General features: G+C 63.3%; 2 protein-coding genes across 17 annotated transcripts in view; one reads left to right on the top strand and one right to left on the bottom strand.

The window, feature by feature from the left end:
* The window catches only part of BRSK2 (BR serine/threonine kinase 2), a 60146-nt gene extending 52553 nt beyond the window's left edge, over positions 1 to 7593 (top strand). For 2 of the 10 annotated variants that reach the window (XR_003972202.1, XR_003972201.1), the window contains 6 exons: positions 1394 to 1517; positions 2853 to 3033; positions 3105 to 3194; positions 3385 to 3479; positions 5789 to 5836; positions 7475 to 7493. Coding sequence is in view for 8 of the 10 variants with exons in the window: in XM_030331328.1 (XP_030187188.1) it covers positions 1394 to 1517; positions 2853 to 3033; positions 3105 to 3194; positions 5789 to 5836; positions 6986 to 7209 (667 nt within the window). In the remaining 2 variants the exon portion in view is untranslated. Of the gene's footprint in view, positions 1 to 1393; positions 1518 to 2852; positions 3034 to 3104; positions 3195 to 3384; positions 3480 to 5788; positions 5837 to 6985; positions 7227 to 7474 lie in introns of those variants that run through there. The other 8 variants (XM_030331329.1, XM_030331334.1, XM_030331328.1 and 5 more) reach the window with 5 other exon arrangements.
* Positions 7594 to 15178: 7585 nt separating this feature from the next.
* MOB2 (MOB kinase activator 2) overlaps positions 15179 to 23225 on the bottom strand; it is a 74758-nt gene continuing 66711 nt past the window's right edge. For all 7 annotated transcript variants that reach the window (XM_030331365.1, XM_030331367.1, XM_030331368.1 and 4 more), the window contains 2 exons: positions 17002 to 17126; positions 15179 to 16276 (listed from right to left, as the gene is read on the bottom strand). In XM_030331365.1, the coding sequence (XP_030187225.1) occupies positions 15951 to 16276; positions 17002 to 17126 (451 nt within the window). In that variant the 3' untranslated portion in view covers positions 15179 to 15950. The remainder of the gene's footprint in view (positions 16277 to 17001; positions 17127 to 23225) is intronic.

Raw genomic sequence — 23225 nt, 5'->3', positions numbered from 1 at the left:
GCGCTCCAGGGCCAGGAAGCAGAGCAGAGGGCTGGCGGGGACGCAGGAATGGGGGTGGGGGGATGTGCACTGTGGGGTCAGGGTCCCCGAGCTGAGCAGAGGCCGCTTGGGCCTGCAGCAACGTGCCCGGCGGGGCCCTGCCTGTGCCTCGCTGGCTGCCTCGAGGTCTGAATGGGCGTGTTTGATGGCTTGACGGGCGGAACTCGGGTCCGGTGTCACTGATGCGGTGAGAGACGGCGAGACGGCGGCCTGGAAGACCGCTCCAAAGCTTAGCGGCTTCAACGACACGCGTTCCTCCTCTCGGGCTCTGTGGGTCAGGACCCTGGGCGGCCCCGTGGGCCCCCTGCTGCAGGCGGTCGGCGAGCTGTGGTCCTCTCAAGGCTCAGCAGGAGCAGGGCCTGCGCCAAGCTCGTGTGGTTGTGGGCAGGACGCGGGTTCCTCGGCTACGGGCCTCTCCGTCGTGTTAGCTGGCTCTGTCACAGTGCCGTGGGGACCTGCTGGCAAGCAGGAGTCGCGGCCTGTGCAACGTGTTCTTGGAGGCGACATCTGTCACTCTCGGGGCTCCCAAGGGAGGGGCCGGCACGGGCGTGTGAATGCGGGAGGCAGGACGGTGGGGCCAACCGAGGGTCTCCGCGCTGGTGTGCTCTGAGCACGTGGTGGCCCCAGACGCAGGGCAGAATAACAAGGCCGGACGGAAGACAGAGGACAGTAAGGGAAGCCCTGGGCGCCAGTGAGGTGAGGGGCTCAGCGTGTGCGGGAGGATGCGGCCCCTGCCCTGCCCAGTAGAGCAGCTGGGTTGGAAGCAGCCTCCGTGTTCCACGGGGTGAGCGGGCTGGGCAGCAGGAATGTGGACGGCCAGGCGGCCCCTGGTCCTCCAGGACAGAGGGTGGCCCCCGGGGAGCCAAGGCTGCCCCGTCAGGTGGGAGGGGCACACAGCCTCCTGGGCCCCCAGCCCCCATTCTCCACGCAGCGTCCCCCCCCCCATCCATGTGTCCACGTGGGTGCACGTGTGGGTGCAGAGTTCCCCGGCCAGCCGCGACCCCCTACCCTGGCCTCCCGCGCTGCGCCCGCTCCCCGTGCAGCCCCAGGGCAGGGGCACCTCCCTCAGGGATGGCGTAGAGCCAATTTCCCCAAAACTCGGTGGCTGAAGCAGGAGTGAGGCTGGGCTCTACCTTCCTTTGTGGTGGGTTCTGCTGGGCACTGCCCAGACCCAGGCGGGCACGGGAGCGGGGCAGGGGGGGGGGAGGAGTCGGGAGGCAGAGCAAGAGTGGGGGATGGGGAGGGGGCAGCAGGGCAGTGAGCCGGCCTCGGCCTGGAGGGGAGCGCGGGCCTGTCCCCAGAATCTCTGCCGACAGTGAGCAGACCCTGCCCCCGCCCCCGCCCCCCTGCCCAGGCTCGCCAAGAAGTCGTGGTTTGGGAACTTCATCAACCTGGAGAAGGAGGAACAGATCTTCGTGGTTATCAAGGACAAGCCCTTGAGCTCCATCAAAGCCGACATTGTTCACGCCTTCCTGTCGGTGAGCCCCCACGACCCCACCCACCTGCGATGCGCATGCCACACAGCCACTGGCTCCCACTGCCCTGGCTGGCGCCTGAGGGTCACCACGTGGGCCCCTGGCCTGGGGCAGGCCGCGGGCTCCTGAGGAGGCACTGGTGTGTCGGGGGCGGGAGACAGGTGTGCACGAAACAAGTCGTGCTGAGCTGGGGCTCAGAGTGGGGCTGGGCCTCCAGGGCCGAGGGCCGGGAGTGCTGGGGGCTGGGGTTGAGCCCCGGGGGGTGACACCTCACTGAGACCAGCAACCATGGTAGCAGCTCCCCAGGGAGGGGACGTGGGGTCTGGACACAGAAGGCCCTCTGCTGGGTCTGGTGGACATACCGTGGCCTCGGGAACCGTCCCAGAGGCCTGTCCCCTGTGTGCTCTCCGCCCACCCCCACGTGTCTCTGAGGGAGGCCTGGTGGCTCATAGGGTGGGCTGCCCTCGGGCCCTGGGCGTGCTCCTTTTGTCTTTGCGAGACCTTTGAGTGTGTGAAGCAGAAAGCCCTGAATGTTTTCTTCCGGGTCCTGTCAGGGGGCCTCGCCTGGGGCTGGGTGCCCCAGGACCACGGCACTCCTGCAGCTCAAGCTGGGCCACCCCAACCAGGGTGGGCAGGACCCGCCAGTGTGGTTCCCTGGGCTCAGTGCGGCCTCGGCCCTGCCGTCCCGGCTGCGGCCAAAGTTCCCTTTGGGCGAGGGGACAGCTTAGAGCTCTGACGAGAAGTCTCCGGGGGCCAGGAGGAGCCAGCAGCAGGCCCGGGGTGGGGGGTGGGGGGCAGCCTGCCTGCTCGCCTCCTCAGTGCCCCCAGTCTGGGTCTCCCTCTCCCTCAAGCCCTCCCAAGTGCTCCTCCCAAGTGTGATGGGGATTCGGCCGACACCCCGTTCAGCCTCCTGGCACGGCTGCTCTCCTGAGCAGCAGAGCGCCGTCCTAGGGGTAACCCCCCCCCCCCCAAGGCAAAACCACCTCCTGAGTCCGTCTTCAGGGGCATGCCCCCTTGCTGCCCGTGACTCAGGTGCACAGGGGCCCCTCTGCCCGAGCTCAGCGATGGCCAAGTGGCCTCAGCCTCCGGAGGCACCTTCGCAAAGCACAGCACAGGCTTTAGCCCTGATCCTGGCCGCCACCGCCGCTCCTCTCAGGGGCCTGCGCCGCCCTCCTTGTTCCTGCCTCCCTGTTCCCCCCCACCCTCTGCTCTTCCACTCGGCTCTCGTGTCCCAGCCTGCACGGAAGTTCAGGGTTAGGGGCTCCGGCCTGGTCCACAGGGTGGTGTGGAGGACCGGCTTCGGGCACTGCACGCTCACACCACCCTGCCGCCCTGCAGATCCCCAGCCTCAGCCACAGCGTCATCTCCCAGACCAGCTTCCGGGCTGAGTATAAGGCGACAGGGGGCCCGGCGGTGTTCCAGAAGCCGGTCAAGTTCCAGGTGGACATCACCTACACCGAGGGCGGGGCAGCGCAGAAGGAGAATGGCATCTATTCTGTCACATTCACGCTCCTGTCAGGTGAGCCGCTGGCCCAGGGTACGGGCTCCGGGCTAACCCTGGGCCTGGGCATGACCCCCTATCTCCCCCAGGCCCGAGCCGCCGCTTCAAGAGGGTCGTGGAGACCATTCAGACCCAGCTACTGAGCACACACGACCAGCCCTCCGCCCAGCATTTGTCAGGTGAGGCGGGGGCTCAGCTTGGGCTGCCCTGCGGGCTGGTGAGCAGGGGTGTGGCCCCCTCCGACGTGCCCACCTCGCTGCCCCCCAGGGGGCAGGGCCCTCCCCGGCGCAGTGGGCCGGCCCGTCTCTGCACACCCAGGGAGGTAGGGCCCAGCACACCACACTGAAAGGCGCCTCTTGTCCACTGTAGAACCCCCCCCGCCAGCGCCAGGACTAAGCTGGGGTGCTGGGCTTAAGGGCCAGAAGGTGGCCACCAGCTACGAGAGTAGCCTCTGACGCTGGCAGGTAAGGTGTCCGGCCCCGCCGCAGGGGCAGGGAGGGGGCTGCGGGCAGAGCCTCTGGCGAGAGCCAGACTGGCCCCAAGAAGGGCACCCCGTGCCCGCTCACACATCCAGCGGCCAGCTCCCGGCCCTGGACAGACCGTCTAGGCCCAGCACCCAGGCTGAGCAGCCGGACACGGGCAGCCTGGCCCCAGGCCGGTGAGAGCAGGCTCCAGAAGAGCAGTGGCCAAGGTCCTGCGGGGAGCGTGCCACCCTCCGGGCTCCCCCAGCCGTACCCTGCGAGGCTGTGGGCCTAGCGCCCACGCTGGCTGACACACGGTGGGGCTACCTGCCACCTGACTTCCCCGTGACAGGCCCGTGATCGTCTGGCCTTGAGCAAGACAGGGGGTGGGCTGAGTGCCCAAAGGAAGAACTCCCCAGCTGGGCCTACGGCGGGGGGGGGGGGGGGGGGGGGCGGGGGGGCGGTGGTCACACAGGGAGAAGGGGCTGCCCAGGCCTGGAGGTGCTGGGGGTCCGAGAGCCCGAGGGTCCTCGCTGCTCAGCACCTGGTGGGGAGTGGGCTACGTGCCCGCTGCAGGGGTGGGTGAGCCTGTGTAGGGCCGGGCGGGCATGTGCACACGCAGCTGTCCGTTAGCGAGGGTGTGCGGGTCCTGTCAGGATGGTGGTGAGGCACTTGTTGCCGTGACGGCCCAGTCTGGGTTTAGGGTCTGGGGAGCACGGCGACCAGCAAGAGCCCTGCCTCTCTGAGCAACCCCTCAGGGGGCCCCTTTTCCAGCCTGGTGGGGTCCCAGAGGCCAGACCAGCCCCGCTCATCCACCCTGCCCCTGCCATCCTCATTCCATTGTATGTGTTTCACCCTTTTCACCCCCAACGTGTGCCTCCTCACCCCACTGGCAGGTCAGGGCTGGGGTGCCCCCAGCATGCTAGCCCTAAGCCCACGGAGTGGGCTCTGGGAGCCAGGCTGGCACTGGAGGCAGGGAGCGGGGGGGACAGGCGTCAGGTGCCTCTGGCTCCCTGGGAGCCTGCAAGGCCTCCACATCAGAGCAGAGCAGGGCTGACAGAGGGAAACTGAGGCCAGGGAAGGACAGAGCTTGTTGAGGGAGGTGAGCGAAGGCCAGGGCCCGGTGTGTTGCCCAGAGGGTACCCAGGCCTGCTCCTGGCTGGGTCATTCTGCCCATCAGCCGGCGTCCCTCTTGCCAAGTACCAGGCACAGCAGTGAGCAAGGTGGGCGCTACTCTTCCCCTGGGCTCCACACCCCACCGCAGTCCTGCCCCCGCCCCAAAGCGGGGGCCGCTGTTAGTCCTGACCCCACTCAGCCTTGCGTCCAAAGCTGTGTCCCTGCAAACTCTCGGGTACCCCCTCTGGGCTCCAGGCCCGTCTCCCCTGACCTCCTTCAGGGGGTCTGGGACCTGGGGAGCCTAATCCAGGATCCTAGCCCATGCCCTGGCCCCATCCCTAGGCCTCCTGTACGCTCTGGCCTTTCCCAGCACCCTCCCTCCCGGTCTGGACGCTCTTGTCTGTCGAGCTCAGTTCTAGAGCCACTGTGAGCAGGAGGCAGAAGTGGGGGCCCCTTAGCTATAGGGCAAGAGACCCGGTGGTCACTCCAATTAGGGAAAGGAGGCCAAGAGCTCACATCCCACCCAGCAGAGGCCCCTGTGAGAGCCTTGAGGAGCCCTACACTCTAGGCCTCTGGAGCACCAACACTCCCAGGCCCGGCAGAAGGGAACGGGGTGCGAGCGCGGGCTGAGGGGCAGATACAGCTGCCTGAGCTGCAGAGTGGCAGGATGAGGACACTCACCTGTCCAGAGTAGGCCACAACCAGAGCCCTGAGCTTCTCGGTTCCAGAGCACATGTCTCGGGCCCAGGGCAGGACAGAGGAGACGGAGGGCCAGGTGGGTGCGGGGCACCCGATGGGCAGGGCCCCGTCCTGCCCTCAGGCGCTGGTTGCAGCAGGACCCTCCTCTGACCGGGATACTGCCCCACCCCCCCTCACTGCCCACAGTCTGAGCCGGCCACACCCCAGGCTCCACACCACCCCCCCCCCCAAGTCCCACCCAACTCCAGCTGGAACCCACCCTACCTGCCCCAACCCCCCTGCTCTGGGCTCCTCCCCTCCCAGCCTCCTAGCCTCCTTCTCCAGCGTGCCAAGCCCCCGCAGCACCGGCCCCTCCCCCCCGTGGCCCCGCCCCCAACCCGGGCTCTGCCCCTCCCCGAGGGCCCGGCCAGAGGCTGAGGGCAGTGCCTGGCCTGGGCTCCGAGTGGGAAGACTTTTTCACACGTCTCCCTCCCTCCTTTCTCCATTCTGTGCTCCAGACACCACTAACTGTATGGAAATGATGACGGGGAGGCTTTCCAAATGTGGTAAGAACCCCTCACGCTCACCTGGGATCCCCCAGCCTGTCACCCCCACCTGCAGCCCGCTCCTGGCTGGGTGCTACCCCTGCCACCCTTAGGGCCACCCTGGGGTCCCTGTATACACGTGGGGCCCAGACACGCACACTCGGGCCCCCCCAGCCCCCCCACCTCTGCCAGGAGCAGCCTCGGTCACCCACCCCCTAGGGCAGCCACTGGCCCAGCCCTAGGATCCAGGCAGGCCAGGAAGGGAACCCGAGACTCAGATCAGTCAAGGGTCTCCACGCCCCAGGGCCAGCAAGGGTCTGTGTGGGCTCTGGTCTGGGGTCTGGGTGGACTCCAGACCTTGGGCAGGAGGCTGCTGTAAAAGCTTTCTGTCCACTGGAGGGTGGGGTGGGGGAGGGTGCCGTGCACGCACTCCCCTGCCCACTGCTCCGGGCTGGGGGAGTCAGGTTTAAGAGGTAGAGCGGAGGCACCTGGACAGTAGGACAAGGCCCCCCGGTGGGGGTGGTCAAACCATCTCTGCCTTCTTCCTCTGGGATCAGGGCCCCCACTCTGGCTGCCTGCCCCCAGCCCTCCCATACCCAAGCTCTCCATGCCTGTTCACCCATCCGTCCATCTGTGTGTCTGCTGCTGACCTCTGTGTCCATGCGGTGCTGCCTGGGCTGGCCGGGGGCCGGGCTCCAAGCCTCCCGGGAGGAGCGTGGCGGGCACACTGGCTCCAGCCTCCCCAGCCCAGAGAAGGCTCCCTGGTCCCGTGCGAGGGGGCAGCCGGGGGCCCCAGGGTCCTGCTCAGCCCTGGGGCTTGTGGCAGTGGTGGCTTTTCTGCCTCGGTCTCCAGAGTGGGGCTGGCCGGGTGGCCAGGCCATGGGGCGGCTGAGGTGCAGGGGGGCCAGGGCCTCAGGGCCAGGCGCGGTGAGGGAGGAGGGGTCTCTCCACCTGCTGCCCCCACCCTCGCTTGCTGCCCACCTGCCCCCCCCCCCCCCCCCGCCTGCCACGCCCGGCTCAGACCTCATCTCGTTGGGTTTTCTTTCTCTCGTGGAGACCCCTTCGTTCATTTGTTTGTTTGTTCTCTTTCTCTCTCCTTACCCCCCTTCCTCTTTCTCTTTTTTTTTCTTTTTTCTTTTTTCTCTTTTGTCTTCTGTTCTGTGTACCCAGGCAGCCCATTGAGTAACTTCTTTGACGTAATTAAACAACTTTTTTCAGACGAGAAGAACGGGCAGGCGGCCCAGGCCCCCAGCACGCCCGCCAAGCGGAGTGCCCACGGCCCACTCGGTGACTCCGCGGCCGCTGGCCCCGGCCCTGGAGGGGACGCCGAGTACCCAACGGGCAAGGACACGGCCAAGACGGGGCCGCCCGCCGCCCGCCGCGAGCAGCCTTAGACACATAGCCCCCTCCCCCAGCACGGCCCTGACAGTGGCCCCCAAGGCCGCCCCGCCGCCCGCCCGCCCGCCGCCGCCCGCCCGCCCGCGTGGACCCGGGGCCGCGCCCGTCCGCCCGGCTAGACTGTTGCGGAGCCGGGGAGGAAAGGAAAGGGGGCACCGGGGGCCAGCGCCTGCGGCGGGGCCCGCCCGTGCTCGCTCTTTCTCTCACTGTCTCTCTCTCTGCCTGCCTCTGACAACGCCACTGTTTCCGCTCTGATACCAGGAATTATCCCGAAAAGTTAACATGTCACCTCCACGAGGCCGTCCTCTGTGCTCCGCGCCGGACACCGGCTGACCGAAGGCAGCTGCCGCGGACCCGCCCTCTCTCGTCTCCTGCTGCTGCCGCCCGCGGCGAGGCCCCGCCCACCCGCGCGCCGCGCCGCCCCGCCCCGCCCGCCCCGCCCGCGGCGAGGCCCCGCCCACCCGCGCGGCGGCTCCGCCCCGCCCGCCCCGCCCGCCCCGCCCGCGGCGAGGCCCCGCCCACCCGCGCGGCGGCTCCGCGCCGGCCGGCCGGCCGGCCGGGCTCCGGACTCGCGGCGACCTCCCCGGCCGGGCCGCGGCGGGCGGGACAGACGAAGTCAGCCGGCCCGCCGGCCAGCCTGCACGCGGCCTCCCCCGGCACGGCCCCTGCCTGCAGCCGCCCGCCCGCCCCGCCGCTCGCTCGCGTCCACCCGCCCCCTCCCCCCCCCCCCCCCCTTCCCCGCTCGCCTGGGGCTGCAGCGTGCTCTCGCGCTTGGCGACCCTGCCTGGCCCGGGTGGACCCTGACCCTGCAGGCACCGGAGCCGCCTGCCTGCTCCACGGCTGGCCGAGATCAGTATTATTTATTTGCTGTTTTAACTTATTGAGTTTCTTTCACTTCTCTGTTCAGGGAAGGGGCAGCAGCAGCGTCCTCCTGCCATCTGTGTGTCTTGGGCAGGGCGGGGTCTGGGACCGAGGAGGCGCCCTGAGGAGGGAGCCGTCGGAGCGCTGGGGGGCGGCGGGGGGCAGGCCGGTGGATGCAGCGCCGGCAAGCTACTGTAAACTTTAAAGAATTCCTGCAAGATATTTTTATAAACTTTTTTTTCTTGGTTGTTTTTGGAAAAGGGTGTGGGGGTGGGGGGAGCCGCTGGGGCAGGGCTAGGTTTTGTGTTCAGGTCTTTGCTCTTGGTTCTTTCTATATACATACACATATATATATTTAAAGAACAGCGCGGTTCGCTCTGTCCCATGTTCTGTCCGGTTACTGTGTAGACGCAACTCCAGTCCCACGGGGTGGGGGGGTAGGGACGGGGCAGGGCGCTGTCTCCTAGCAGGATGGCCCTGCCCAGGGCCCCTCTGTCAGGCCCAGGCTGGGGACCATCTTGGTTTTGTCTGAGAGTGGGGATCGGAGGAAGGCCCTGGGCTGGCTCCCACACACGGGACAGCAGAGGCACCGCAGGGTTTTTTACTAAAATGACAAAAAGTAAAAAAAAAAAAAAGAAAAGAAAAAAGTTGGCGGCATCCTCCGCAGTGTGTGTTCTCTGTACACAGCAAGGTCACGGGGTGTGGCCGCCTCACTCCGTCCCTGTCCCCAGCTTCTGCTTGTTTCTGTTGGTGGGCCCGGTCCCTCCAGGCTGGCACAGGCCCCCGTGGTGTTGAGAGTGCGCGGGGGGCCTGGCCGCTGTTGGGAGGCACCAGGCCAGCGGCGGGCCAGGATGGCAGGTTGTGATTGCATGCCTTCGCTGTAACGAGTCCACTTTGCTTTTGGTGTGTCTTCCGCCTCCCCGCCCGCCCTGCCCCCCTCCCATCGTGGACAGCTTTTAATGCTTCTGTTACATTGACCCCCCCCCCCCCACCACAGGCTGGGATTTCAATACATAAGAAACAATTAAACACCTATAACAGCATAAGCCACGCGGTACAAGCGGGAGGGGCTTCTCCAGAGACAGAAGACACCGAAAGCAATACCTCTTGTTAGCCTTCCTCTTTTGTACTCGGGACACACGCAGACGTCACGGAAACGAACAAGCCCCACCCCGTGTATCCCCTGTCAAATAACTGTGAGCAACCTTAGTTCTGGAACAATAAATTCCTTCAGTAAAAATACCCGACGCCAGTCTCCGTCCAGGCGGGGGTGGGGCAGGGATGTGGGACAACCGGGTCCAGCTCTTGTCCCCCACGTGCATTCCTCTGGGCTCTGCCGGGTGTGGACGCTCCAGACAAAGAGGCCAGCCTCCTGGGCGGAGTTGGGGACTGCCCCCCCCAGGCTGCCCCAGACCGAGCAGGGATCACGTGCTGGGCTGGGGGCAGGGGAGGCCCAGGGGCACAGGGGAGCACGCCTGCGGCTGACGTGGAGCGCCGCCCTGCCCTGCCGCTGCCGCTCTAGTGCCAACCCCTGACCCCATGGGGTCACCCTGGCACCTGGAGGATGGACCTTCTTTTCGCTCCTCTCTTGGTAAGGGGCAGATGGAGTGCCATGCCCCACGGCCCTGGAAGTGATGGGCGAAGGCTGCTGGCTGGCAGCCCCAGGAAAACCTGGGCTGGCCTCTTCCGCGGAGGGGAGTGGCCCGAGCCGTGCCCACCACGCCTGTCAGCCACACGGGCACCATGACCACGCACCGGCCATCCATCCCCCACCAGCTCCAGGGCTGCCCAGCCCCAGGTCGTGCAGGAGCACTTGGGAGTCTACCACAGAGCCCTGAGGATGGGCGAGGAGTGGTCCCCGACGAGCGGTCCGAACAGAGACCACGACGCCCACGGAGCCCTCCCAGGCCTCCCACACAGGCACCCTCTCCCTGTATGTGAAGATCAGGCACAGCGTGACCGCGTGGGCACGTGGCTTCGTGGCAGGGCCTGACTACACCCAGCTGTCTCCACAGCAGGATCCGGCCGCCACGGCACTGACATTTGGGGCCGGGTGGTCCTCTGTGGCGGCGGGGGCTGACCTGCATTCTACAGAACATCAACACCGTCTCTGCTCTCCCCCTGCTAGATGCCTGTAGCCGCCCCCTACCTCCGTGTGACAAAACCACTCCCCGAGGTGGCCACGTGGCCCCTGGTGAGCGGGGCCAGCCCCGGAGCCCACGCTCCTATGCCCTGTGCCATGTTGCTGGAGCAGAGTGCTGCCGAGGCCCCGGGCGCCTCTGCCAGAACGACGGCCTCCAGCTCGGCTCAAGGCCCTGGACGTGAGAAAGAACCTGGGGTTGCGGAGCTGGGTGGGCTCCTCCCGTGCTGGCCCTGGAACAGCACCGTGCCTCTGAGGGGGGTGGGCGCCCAGAAGGTACTTCCGAAGGGCTGAGGGACAGGCTCCACTGCAGTCACTGAGCTGCACGGTGTCCCGTTAGCCGCAGCTCAGAAACAGGCTGAAGGAGGGGCCTCAGTTGCTCCAGGTCAGCTGGGCATGACCACAGAGCTCCCGGGGGCCTGGGCTGCCGGCCGCGGCAGCAGTTTCCCTGACCGGTGGCTCTGCATCCGCTTTACCCAATGAGCGGCGACGCACAGACCTCATCCTCCTCTACTTGGCCCTCTGAACACTGCAAAGTGTCAGCCGTAGCGGGCCACGTGACGGGAATCCCGAGTATCACAGCACGCCTGCCGCCTGCCCACCGCACCCCTTCGTCGTGCCACCCCCCTTCTGACGCCAAGCTCCCTCTTGGTTGTAAGAAACAGAAACCAAGGCAAGCGAAGCCAAAGACTGTTAGTATTAATATTTACTAATATAAAGTGTATATAAGGAACTTGCTATGCAACAGACACTGCCCTGAGCACTTACACTGAGCAGTAAGCCAGACGGTCCCCATGCTATTTCTGTAAGGTACAATCTGAAACGGGGACTTACACCGGAAGGGAGACGGTGGTGGACCTGGCACCCGGTAAGAGGACGGTCTCTCAGGACTGTCAGTTCTCAGGCACCGACACACGTTGGGGGCCAGCCATTGCTGGCCTGCGGCCCCAGTGAACAGACACATGCCCCGCCCCCCCCCCCCCCCCAGGAGCTCTGAGTGCCAGCAGGTGGCAGAGGCAGGGTGGAGGCCCGCGAGGAGGATGTGCTCTGCTCTGCTCAGAGCCTGCCCTAGACCGTGCGTGCTGTCAGCTGACAGTGGAGGCAGAGGGCCCCACAGGCTCCTAAGCTGTGAGACCAAGCGACTGCTGGTGCCCTGAGGCCTCAGAGCTTGGAGAGGGGGGCGCACCCTCAAAGTCCCGCAACCCAGCTTCAGGGAAGGGTGCTACAGCATCCCAGCTCACACTTCTCCCACGCCAGGGAGCTCACTACCAGCAGCGGCCCAGCCCTCGCCAGTGGCTCCGCCTCTCCCTCGCCCTGCAGCTCAGTGCCCACTCCCCTCTGCCCTCACCCCAGGCTACCAGCCCCACCCTGTGGCTTCTCCCCTCCCCCCACCCCCATGCTTCCCCTTCCTGGATCCACCCCACTCCCCACCATCGAGTCGAATTTCTGCCGGTGTGATTCATCAAGGGCTGGAGGTTAGCAGGGAGCGGAGGAGATGACCAGTGACAGGAAGAGAAAGAACCGGTGGGGAGCATCAGGGCAGTGATGCCGGCCGGAGGAGAAAGGCAGCTGGGACGGACGGAAGCGAGGGAGGCAGCACCTCTGACCCGGGCAGTGAGCCCGCCTGGGGCTCAGGTGGGATGGCAGTCTATGCTGCTGTCTGTCCAGCTCATCCTGGGTGTCGGGCCCTGGACTAAGTGCCTTCAGAGGCCATCTCTGTGCGCCCTCAAAATGACCCTCCAAGAGCTCCATGGCCCACCTTCAAGATGTACTAGTTTCCCACCTGCCGGAACAAGTGAGCACAAACTTACAACGCCGATCGTTACCAAGTTCTGCAGGTCAAGAAGTGGGTCTCACTGGGCTACAATCACGGCCTTGCCAGGGCTGGCTCCTTCTGGAGGTTCTGCAGGAGAATCTGTTTCCTGGTCCTTCGCGGCTTCCGGAGGCACCTGCATCCCTTGCGTAGCGCCCTCCTCCACCCTCAAGGCAGGGGCACCAGGCCAAGCCCTCGTCCCGCCCTCCGGCTCTGGTTCCCCTTCTTCTGCCCCCTCCCCCAGTTTTAAGGAATCCTGTGATTACACTGGGCCCAGACAATCTCCACATCTCAAGCTTATTAGCAACTTCACTCCGTCTGCAACTTTAAACCTTTTGCTGCGCAGGTAACATGCTCACAGATCCCAGGGACTAGGGTGTGGACGTTTGGAGGAGACCTCCTTCTGCCCCCTGCAGACGACCCTCTAGCACAACCACCTCACATGGAAAATTACCCCAAACTTTGAGGTCCCCCAAACTCTCAACAGCATCAAGTCAAGCCCCAAACGTCACCTAAGTCACTCCGTCAGGTATGGGTGACACTTGCATGATCCATCCCAGTGCAAAACCCCTTTCCACGTGCCATCTTTGACACAGGAAATGCTACCTGCTTCCAGAATACAAAGGTGGGGCAGGCACAGGACGTTTCCATCCCCAAGGGGGAAGACAAGTGGAAGGGGAGACAGCGGAAGGAAGTGGGCGTCACTGGGCCCAGCCAGGCAAACCCCACGAGGTGCTGGCAAGGCCTGGGAATAACTTTGTGGCTCAAGGCTCTCCCCTCTGGGCTCGCAGCTCCCCCTGCAGGCCACGCTTTCTTTCAAGAAAGGCAGCCCAGCAGCTGCCGGTTCCCCGTTCCCCCGGGTCTCCTGCCCACGGGGCCTGATTCCCTCCTCCCTATGCGCCCTCATCCCATCTGGCAGGGTTTCTGGTGCGTGAGATTCTCAAGCACGGCATGGGTCTCCTGTGTACGCCATGGGGATTTGCTCCACAAGACGAGAGGCGCCTCCAGATCCTTCCAAAAAAATCTTTTCTTCTGTTTTGGCTTTTGCCGAGAGGAAGGAGGCGTCTGTCAGTCATGCGTACAATCTCCTCCGAGTGCCCTCCGCAGGACTGAACGCTCTGACCTTACTCATCTTGCCCAGGTATTAACCAAAGGCTGTCCAGCTGCGCCCTCCACTTGTTCTCTAGAGCACATTGTCTCTGACCATGAACCTGCCGTCCTTTGGCTTGGCTAAGTTCCCAAACCGTCAAGTGCCAGGTCCTTTTGGTTCAAGAGCTCGGCCTTCCGTCTGACTCTCCTCCCCCGTGTCGCCACGAGCAGCAGAGCAGCAGGAAACGACGCTGCGCAGCTACACTTTGCTTGGAAACCTTCTCGGCTAAACATCCACACGGACTGCTCCCAAGTCCTGCTTTCCTACAACCGAGGGGCAGAACTCGGCGGAGCTTTCCACGAGGTAATGCTGCACATCGAGCCTCCGTTCCCGCTGACATGGGCCCCGCTGTTCTGGGCCCTCACCGGCAGCGCCCCACATCCCTGCTTCTGCCGACAGACGCTCGCGCTGGCTCCGGGCAGTCCTCAAGGTAACTCACCAGGGTTCCTCCATGGCGCCCCTCATTTACTCCTGGGTCTTTGGCAGGGGACACATCAATGTCCGGGCCCCCTCCTACCAATCGTCTTGCTTCAGAAAACCGAGGCTTTTTCTACTGTGCCCCTCAAAATCCTTCCAGCCTCTGCCACTGCCGCACCCCAAGGCCGCTTCTAAATTTTATGTGTTTGCTGCAGTAGCACCCCACCCCGGGACCGAAATCTGCATTTATTTCCTGTCCCCGCTGTGGCTGCTTACCACAAACCTAGTGGCTTACGTCGCAGCTCTGGAAGACAGAAGTCCAAGATGGTCCCTACCAGGCGACAATCCGATGTCAGCACAGCTGCTTCTTCCTGAGGCTCAGGGGGGAGAAAACATTTTCTTCCTCTTCCAGCTTCTCGAGGTGCTGCACTCTGACTCAGGGCCCTTTCTCTCCCCTTCATCGAGCCTCTCCCTCCACTGATACGGAGTCCTGTGTGCTTTCTCGCTTTCCGGGAAGAGCTAACGACGGGGTGTGGGCGGGTAAGCGAACGGCTTGTCGGGGCAGAGCGGGGACTCCACTCCGGGTGCGCCCACCGAAAGCTGAGTCCTCAGCACGGAGCCCAGCTGCCCCGGGAGCGCCGCATGCAGCCACTTGCCGTGCGGGCCAAGGAACCAATGCAGAGGCGAGAAGCTTCCCGAGGCTTAAGCGGGCCAGGATGTTCTGGCTCTTGCAGCAAAGAGCCAGCCAGCTGGAGGAGAGCACAGGGCACTGCCCTCGCCCTCAGGAGGTGTGCAGACTGCTCCTCATCCTGGCTGCCTGTCCCTTCCTGGGCAGACTTTCTGAGGCCCTGTGCCAGTGCTGTGCCCACGGATCCCACAGCTCTTTCCCGAGTCAGAGCTACACGGACCATGTGTGTCCTGGACAGCTTTCTGCAGATGCAGGTGTCACACACGTACACTCACACGCAGAGACCACGACTCCCACCGTGTACGGGGTGTTGGCGGAAGGAACAGGACAGCCGTCAACAGCCAGAGAAGGCAGTCCCCAGGCCAGATGTCAGGGCACGGCGCCCTCTTCTCTCTCCTCTGCCCACACAGTACCTAGACCGACTCCAGGGTTCAGGTACCCCCTCCCCTTCTGCTCCCCAAGCCCGGCCTTGCTCTCCAGAGCTCTCCCCTAAGCTCACCCCTCGGACCACACTGCCAGGCCAGCGCTAGCGCTTGCAGCAGAGCCCCCGGGGCCAGGCTGGCCAGGAAGCCCCCCCCCCCCCCCCGACTCCAGAGCACACTCTGGGGTCCCTGCCACCTGCACAGGAAGGCATAGCACGAGAGATCACGCCCCCCCGCCCCGGACACTCAGGAGACAAGGCATGACCCCCACACCCCCAGCTTCCCGAGGTCCTGCAGGCCCAGGCTGTGGACACGGGTCAGCAGGGGAGCCTGTGGTTGGCCCTGGCAGGAAGAGCCCAGCCTGGGGTGGGCAGAGACCACACGAGGGGGCGGGAGGCAGGCCACCTTCAGTCTGGCACCAGCCCTGGCACTCTCAGCAAGGGTCATCGAGACGCCGAGGATACACACAGGCGCTGACCTGAGAGAATTCTTTTTATTACGACCGACCGAACAGGTGAGCGGAGCAGGGACACCCAGCCTTCCGCCAACAGCCGCTTCTCCACACAGGCCGTCCGTCCGCCCAGGCACCTCGGTCCTAGGCCCAGCTAGTCCAGGGGCCCTCGTGGGCAGCAGGGGCAGGAGAGAGGGGGACATGGCCACAGGGTCAGGGCCCCTGTGGGGCACCCCCGGCCACGCCCACCCTACCCCACCTGCTCTGAGCCGCCAACAGCCAAGATCCAAGCAAGGCCAGAAGAGGGAGGTCTGAGGGGGGGATGGGGCGGAATCTCTAGAATAACCCCACCCTGATGCCAAACCAAAGCGAGCCAGAGTCCCTCCTGGGAAGGAGCCCCGGCTCTCACTGGTGTGTGTCTCTCAAAACAGCAGAGCCCTCAGGGGAGGCGGGGGCAGGCGCCACACGGAAGACCAAGGAAAGGAAAGCCCCACAGGAGAAGGAAACTCAGACCGGCAGTCCCATAAACGCTGTCGAGCGAACGAATGAAATCCGAGGGTCCTTCTTGACAAGCGGCACTCATCCATCCAACAGGACAGCCCCGGCGGGGGGCCAGTCCGACGCGCGGCCTGCCGGCGTCCGGGGAGCCCGCGCTCGGCGCGCCCGGGGCCGGGCAGGGGGGGCGGCGTCAGCCTCTCAGACCTCCCGCCGAGCGCGCCCGGGACGTGTGCGCGCACACGCAGGCACACGGACCACCGTCTCTCTGCACACGTGCACGCCTGTCCGGCCGGGGGCTCACCTCTCCTTCACGTGGTTCTGTGCCCCCGCGCCCCCGCCGCTGGCCCCGCCCCCGCCGCCGGCCCCGCCCCCGCCGCGGCCCCCGCCGCCCCCGCTGCACAGCACCTCCGTGAGGTCGTCCATGACGGCGGTGTCTTTGGGGTCGAGCAGGTTGAACTCCCTGGCAAAGAGGATGAAGTGGACGTAGAGTGTGTTCAAGTGTCCGTGCAGCTCAAGGGCCAGGGTCTCCTTGAAGTGGGACCAGTAGATGTGCGCCAGCACGTGGAACAGGTACTTGCAGATCTTCTTCACCAGAGACTCGAAGGAGCTGGGGAATTCCCTGCCTGGGGAGAGAGCCCACCACGTCGGGTCACCGGCACTCCGCTCGGTGGGCCACGTCCCGCCGAGCTCCCACCAGTCTGGAAGGAGCTGGCTGGGGGGGGGAGCGGGGGGGGGGGGGCCGGCTGTGCAGGAGCCTTCTGGAGGGCCGGGCCCCCTCTACCTCCCCACCTTCCCCCCATCGGCAGGCGCTCCAGTGACCTGTCGCCCCGGGCCTGGCTCCCGGAGCTGCGTGCCTACTGACCCGGCAGGTGCCTACTGCTCCGTACTGGCTGCCTCTGCATCGAGGGGCCTGCCTCAGGCCACCCTCAGCCTGGCCCTGGCCCTGGGATTACGTGTGCTTCCGTGATGGATGCTCTCGGGGCCCTCGATGGGGCCGGGGCCACGGAGGATGACGGGAACCAAGATGCACGGGACCCTCTGGCAGCTCTGTACTGGCCTGGAGCCCCCGCCACCACCACCGCTCCTCGGCTGGCAGGCCGCAGGTAAGGGGGACTGCCATGGCCCCAGCACACGGCGGGTGGAGGGGGTGGCAGAAGCCACGGGTCCCAGAGCCTGGGGTGGGGATGGGGGTCTCGACCCAGGCCGAGCTGACCCTGCCAGAGGGCACCTGCCTGGCTTTACAGCCCCAGCCACACGGCTGCCCCCTCCCGACAGGTCTGGCTCTGTGTCCTCCGCAGCCACGCCTGCCTAGCAGGGAGGGGCACCCAGCACCAGGGGAGGGACGTACCGTATTTCGTGGGGAACACGTCCTCATCAGTCACCAGCTTCTGCACAGAGCTCATGACAAAGTCGACGTACTGGGGAGCAGTGCACTTGACCTTCTTCCCCCGCTCATCGTACCAGTAGTACTGTCTGTGGGGACAGAGAAAGCCAGTCACGGCATCACCACAGACACGCAGGCCCCACCCCCGGCCACAGCCTCCTTGCTAATGGACAGGCCCTGGGAGGAGGCCAGCCCTCGATGGGGAAGGGGACTCGGCCCCGGCTGCCACTTGGCACGAGAGCCACCCACTCGGAGGTGGAAGGTCTGGGCTGTGACCGGGGTGTAAGGTGGCACTCCCCGGTACCTGCAGGGAGGCCAGGCTGCATGAGCGCCTGGTGCCGTGTGCCCCACAAGGCCCAAGAACGTGAACAGGCAGGGGAGCTGGTCAAGACGAAGCCCTCGGAAGCTGGAAAAGCTCCCTGTTTTCCCCCAGGAAGGGAAACTCCTGCAAGGCCCTGCCGTCGGTTAGAACGCCCGCCCTGGCGCCCTCCTCACCACAAGGTGGCTCTGCCTCACCCCTATCCTGCCTGCCCAGGCGTCAGTGCGGGTGCATCGGAGCACCTGAGGACACCCACACAAAGCCCTTTTCTGTGTCACTCTGGACAGCCTGTGGGGTCCCTGTGCCAGGAAGAGGAGCACGGCCTCTAGCGGCCAGGCTGAGGCCCAGGTCTGCAGTGAGATCCGGACGACAAGGCCCAAGTGCGTGGGCAGCAGCACAGACACCTGCTCCACCCATTCCCCACGCCCCCACCCCCCCCCCCCGTCCCCCACGTGATGGCAGATGCACCTGGCCACAGGTGCCGGCATCGGAGAACACAGCTGACCCCAGAAACTGGGAAACAGGTCCCCACAACATGCAGCCCCAAGACACTGGCTCCTGAGGGATGACGAGGACCGCCCCGTCTGGAACCAAGGAAGATGAGATGCTCCGTTTCTGACGTTCCTCTTGTTTGTTTTCATTTTAAATCACCACGCAGGAAAGATGACCTGGTGGCATGTGGTCCCGTGCTCCTCACCCATGCGGACGGCTGGGTGCCTCCCACAGCCGGACACAGCTCATGCTGCCCTCCTGCCACGGCCCCTGGTCAGTCCCCCCCGCACACCAGCGATGTCCCCCGGGGACGCCACGTGGCATCCTGAGCTGGGGGGTGACCCGGCCATGTCCGTGCGCACATCTGCAGCCCCTTCCTTCTTACGCTGAGACGTGCTCCTGTGTGGAAGTGCTGGTGTGTCCAGCCACTCACCCGCTCAGGCACCGGCTTGTCCCCGGCTCGGGGCGATGACGGTTCAGGCTGCGACACGCACTCCAGGACAGGTTCCTATGGGAGCACAAGCTCTCACTTGTCTAAGGCGGACACTCGGGACCGGAACTGCCGGGCCCAGGCAAGGGGAGAGCGCCCCTTCCGAAGAAGCCGCGAAACCACTCCCGGACTGGCTTCCGTGTCCCTCCGCGGCCCTGCCGCACACAGCGTCGCCGGCGCTGGGCCCGCCAACGCGGGCTGTGACTTCTGAATCCCCATCCACCTGCTGCTTGAGGGGCTCATCTGCTCTCCTGTGTCTTCTCTGCTGGCTTGTGTGTCCAGGCCCGGGCCCACCGGTGCCCAGGCTGTTTTCCCACAGACGAGTTGTGAGGCTTCTTCACACGTTCTGGGCCGAGTCCCTTCTTGGGTACGTAGTCTGTGGTTTGTCTTTTCTTCCTTGTGATAGTGTCCTTCTCTGAGCAAAAGCTCTACATGTTGATTATGCTCAATTTACTGATTCTGTTTCGTTAACAATCATGCCTTGTGTCACAGCCAAGAGCTCTTCACCTGATGGTACGTCATGAAGATTTCCTCACTCTCTTTCAAAAGTTTCACAGTTTTACAATTTAGAATCATTTGGAGTTGCTTTTGGCATGGAGTGCCGGGTTTGGGTCAAGATTCACTCCCCCACCCCCCACAGATGACTGTTTTTTCCAACAGCTTTGGTTGAAAAGACTAATCCTTCTGCACCAAATTTCTTTTGCATCTTTGTCAAAAATCAAAGGCCCACATCTGTGTGGGTCTATGTCTGGACTCGGCTGTCCCCTTGACCTGTGCGTCTGCTCCTCTGCCACACCGTGTGTCTTCGGTGCCGTGGCCTTACAGCGATTACAACTGGGTGGTGGGATCCTTCCAGCCTTCCTGCTCTTTCCCCAAAACCGTTGTCACTGCGCCCCTCCATGTGTCTCAGCCAGCTCATTGGCACCCACGACGGCTCTGCTGGGGCTCCGATGACGAACGAACAGGGTGGGCTGAGAGAGCTCCCCGTTGGAGCTTGTCAAGCCTCCCAGCCCACAAGCGCGGCACGCCTGCCACTGGCACAGGCCTCTGACCGCGCTCACCAGCACCTGGCACTTTGCAGCGTGCACAGCCGAGTGTACCCCGAAGCACTTGGCTGTTTCCGGAGCCGTCCGGAAAACTATCATATTTATGTCCATAAGAATTTGTGATGTTTAATATCTGCTGAGTTTATGCTGACACCCCCTTCACTGCTTATAGTGATAATCTGCACCTTTCTCTTTGTCAATCTTGCTAAAGGTTTATCAATTTTATTGATCTTTTTAAGAAACTGGCTTCTGGTTTCATCGATTTTCCTGTTTTCAGAAATCACTTTTGATCGTTTCTGTTACTTCCTTTCTTCTGCTCAATTGGGGTTTATTTTGCTCTTCTTTTTCTAGTTTCTTAATATGGAAGCTTAGGGTACTGACTTGAGATCCTTCTAAAGTAAGCGCGTACCCACAACTGTCCCTCTAGGCACGGCTGTAGCTGTGTCCCCTCAAGTCCGGTGCGCTTTCATTTGTGTTCCGTTTAATACATTTCTAATTCTGAGACTTCCTCTCCGATCACGGATTATTTAGAAACATGCTAATTTCCAAGTGTGACTCATTCTAGTTTAACCCCATGACATCACATGACCGACTCAGCACGATTCTGATTCTTTCAAGTTTGCGAAGGGTTGTTTTGTGAGCCAGGATGTGATCTATTTTGGGGACTATTCTGTGTGCGCTTGGGAAGAATGCGCTGCCGAGGGTGAAATGCTCTCCAGTCCATCCAGTCCAGCTGGCTGGCAATGCCAGTGAGTCTGTGACCTCGTTGGCTTACTGTCTACCAGCCCTCTGCCTCCAAGACAGGAGCACTGAAGTCCCCTACTCTGATTTTTGTCCGTTTCTCTCAGTTCTGTCCACGTCCTCTAGGGAAACGCTGCTGTCTGGTGCATACACATTCAAGATCGATACTCCTTGATGAATTGACTCTTTTGTAAATATGCAGACTTCTTCACACCTCATCATTGACTCTGCTCTGAGGCCTACTGTGTCTGGGATTAACAGACACTCCGGCTTTCCTCTCATTAGTGTTTTGCTGATACATCTTCCCTGTGCTTTTAGTTGTGATCTGCTGATGTCACTGGAAGTAAAGTGAGCTTCCTGTGAACGCTGCTCAGTTGGCTCATTCTCACACAGTGGGGTGTGCGGTTTCGCCTTCCGTGGGGTCAGTCCCTCGCAGGGACCCACCATCCAGAGGCAGACACTGCTGCTCCCCACGCAGCGGCAGAAGGCAGAGAAGCGATCCAAGGCCACGTCACGATGCCCGCGCCGGCCCCTCACTTCCTCTCCCTACGCAGCCACTTTTTCGTCTCGCACCGTCACAAGAAGAATGTGGGTACAAGCTGAGAGACAGAGCGAGCACGTTCACGTAGCTTTTATTGTAAGATACTGTCATGACGGTCCTATTTTATTATCAGGTACTGTCGTTACGCTCTGTGCCTCACGCATAAATTACATTTTGTCACAGGCATGTGTGCACACGCAGGGGTCAGGCTGGTCTGTAATTTGAGGCCCCCGATGGGGGCCCAGGGGCACGGCCCTTGGGCACAATCTCTGCCTAGTGATCAGCATGTCTGCACCACGGACACTCACCATAATTTCTGCTGAGTCTGAATTTAAGTCTGCTGTCTTTTGTCTACTACTTACTCCCTTTGCTTCTCATCGCCCTTGTTTCCTCTTTCCTGCCTTCTTTTGGGTTATGTTTTAGTATTTCCTTTCAATTCATCTGTTACGAATCTGGCTAGGTCATCTACACAACTTTTATAGAGGCTGCTCACAGGAGTATAAACTACATACTCAGTTATGCTTTCTGCGCTGTGCTGAGAGCACAGCCCCCCGCGGGCCCCTCCATCTGGCCCATCAGGCAGGTGTGGCTTCAGGGGCTCGGAGGGCTGGTCCCCAGCCGCAGCCCCCTTGCCCTGGGACCCCCCGCAGAAACTCCCGTGGAGCAGGTGCGCCGGCTGTGTGCGGGTTGGTCTTCCTCCGTGTGGGGAAGGTCTGTACCTCACCCGAACTCCCGAAGGACGGGTTGCCCGAAGGACTCTGGGACACCTGCTTTTTCTCACTTTTCTTTTTCTCACCTCCTTTCCTCACTTTAAAAACGTGGCGGAGCCTCCTTGTGGCCCAAGGCTTCTGACAAGAGGCACAGGCACCCGCCAATGTCCCCGCAGGCGCTGTGCCGCGGGCTCTGCTCTGTGAAGGCCTTCTCTTCTCGGCCATTTTGTTATGATGCATCTGCCTGTGGGTTCTTTTGTCCTACTTGGACTTCATTCAGCTTCCGGAACTTGTAGGTTTGTGTCGGCCACGCTTGGAAAGCTCCCAGCCGTTATCTCCTCAAATACACCCTCCGCCCGGCCCTTTCTCTTCGCCTTCTGGGACTCCAACGCTACCCTCTGGTCTCCATCCCTAGGGCAGCAGCAGGGTGCAGACAGGCCGCGGCCCCACTCGGGACCCAGGTGGATGTGCTGATCGGTCCCGAGGGAGCAAGCAGCTCTGTGGGGTGACCTTTGGCAAACCTGCCTTTTTCTCTGAAACTAATTTGGTATCAAACAACCGCTAGGAAGGCACTAGAGCACACCAGGTCCTGTGAGTCTGTAAAAACCCTGTGAAGGAGCCACAGAAGGTCGAGAAGAATGAAGAGAAGTGGGCTCAACATTCCCCAGATCCCCAGTCTCACACAGCAGCGCCAACATCCGGGCGCAGGTCTGCCCGACACCAAGCCCTACGCCGTCTCAAGGAGTCTCTTCTCAAACACGGTGATGCCAAAGGGCGCACGGGGGCAGGGGGGAACGGCTTCCCCACCCGCCCACCCTACCGGTCACCTCTGACGCTGCCTGGTCAGGCCGAGCCAGCAAGCATCCTACTGAGCACACCACACACACGGCTCTCAAGCAGTGTCCTCGCCCGCCTCCAGCACCTGCCGCTGGCGTCACTCTAGCGAGGGCGCTTCCCTCCCACATCGATGTCCTCCTGCCCCACCTGCCCCGAGATACCCTTGCCTGTGGCCAGGCGGGACACATGTAATGCCTGGGCTCCCGTCGGTGGCTCTTTCTGGGTGACAGAGTGGAGAGTGTACATTGTGTACGTTTGCTCCCATGTGACCCAGCCCTGAGCTGTGACCTGCTGGGGCCACGAGAGCAGGGCCTGGCAGGGCTAGGAGCCAGCTCAGCCTGCCTACGACTGAGCTGGGTCTGTGCCCAGCAGCCTGGCCAGCAGCTCTGCCGGCAGGATGGGCTCAGGACAGCACAGCAAATGTGTGTTCGCCAGCAGGGGCTAGCGGCTCACGTACGCTTGCCATCAGCCCCCGACCTGCAGCCCCGGTAACAAAAAGGAGGCGTTAGAAAGGAGCTTCCGCGCTCGTCCTCAGTCCCAACGGCCCTAGGCTGAGCCCCAGCACACCCCGCCTCTTGTTCAAAGCCCCTTCCATCCCTTCTGCCGTCAGGGGGCCAGCCCGCACTGTGCAGGGACCCTCCCGCCCACACCCCAGCCAGAGCTGCTGCAAGTCCAGCGGGGTGCCTCCCTGCTGAGGGCGCGAATGTGCACGCACTTCCGGAAGAGAGTGACCAGCACCCAGGCCCACCGAAAACTCACGGAGAAGCCGTCCCAGCCCCACAAAACCTGCCAGTGAGGAAGGCGCCCAGTCCCTCGCCATCCCCCGTCACCCCCTCCACACAGAGCAGGGGCTCTCAGGAGAAGCTGTCCTTCGGGGGCCTGGGCGGCCACTGGTTGGGCGGCTGGCTCTTGATTTCAGCTCAGGTCATGATCTCACGGGGCGAGCCCCCCATCAGGCTCTGCACCGAGCACGCAGCCTGCTTAAGCTTCTCTCATCCCCATCTCACTTGCG

Source organism: Lynx canadensis, chromosome D1 (genome assembly GCF_007474595.2).
Source record: "Lynx canadensis isolate LIC74 chromosome D1, mLynCan4.pri.v2, whole genome shotgun sequence".
NCBI classification, from domain to species: domain Eukaryota; kingdom Metazoa; phylum Chordata; class Mammalia; order Carnivora; family Felidae; genus Lynx; species Lynx canadensis.
Note: the sequence above shows the minus strand (reverse complement) of the source record. Positions and strands in the feature narration are given on the sequence as shown.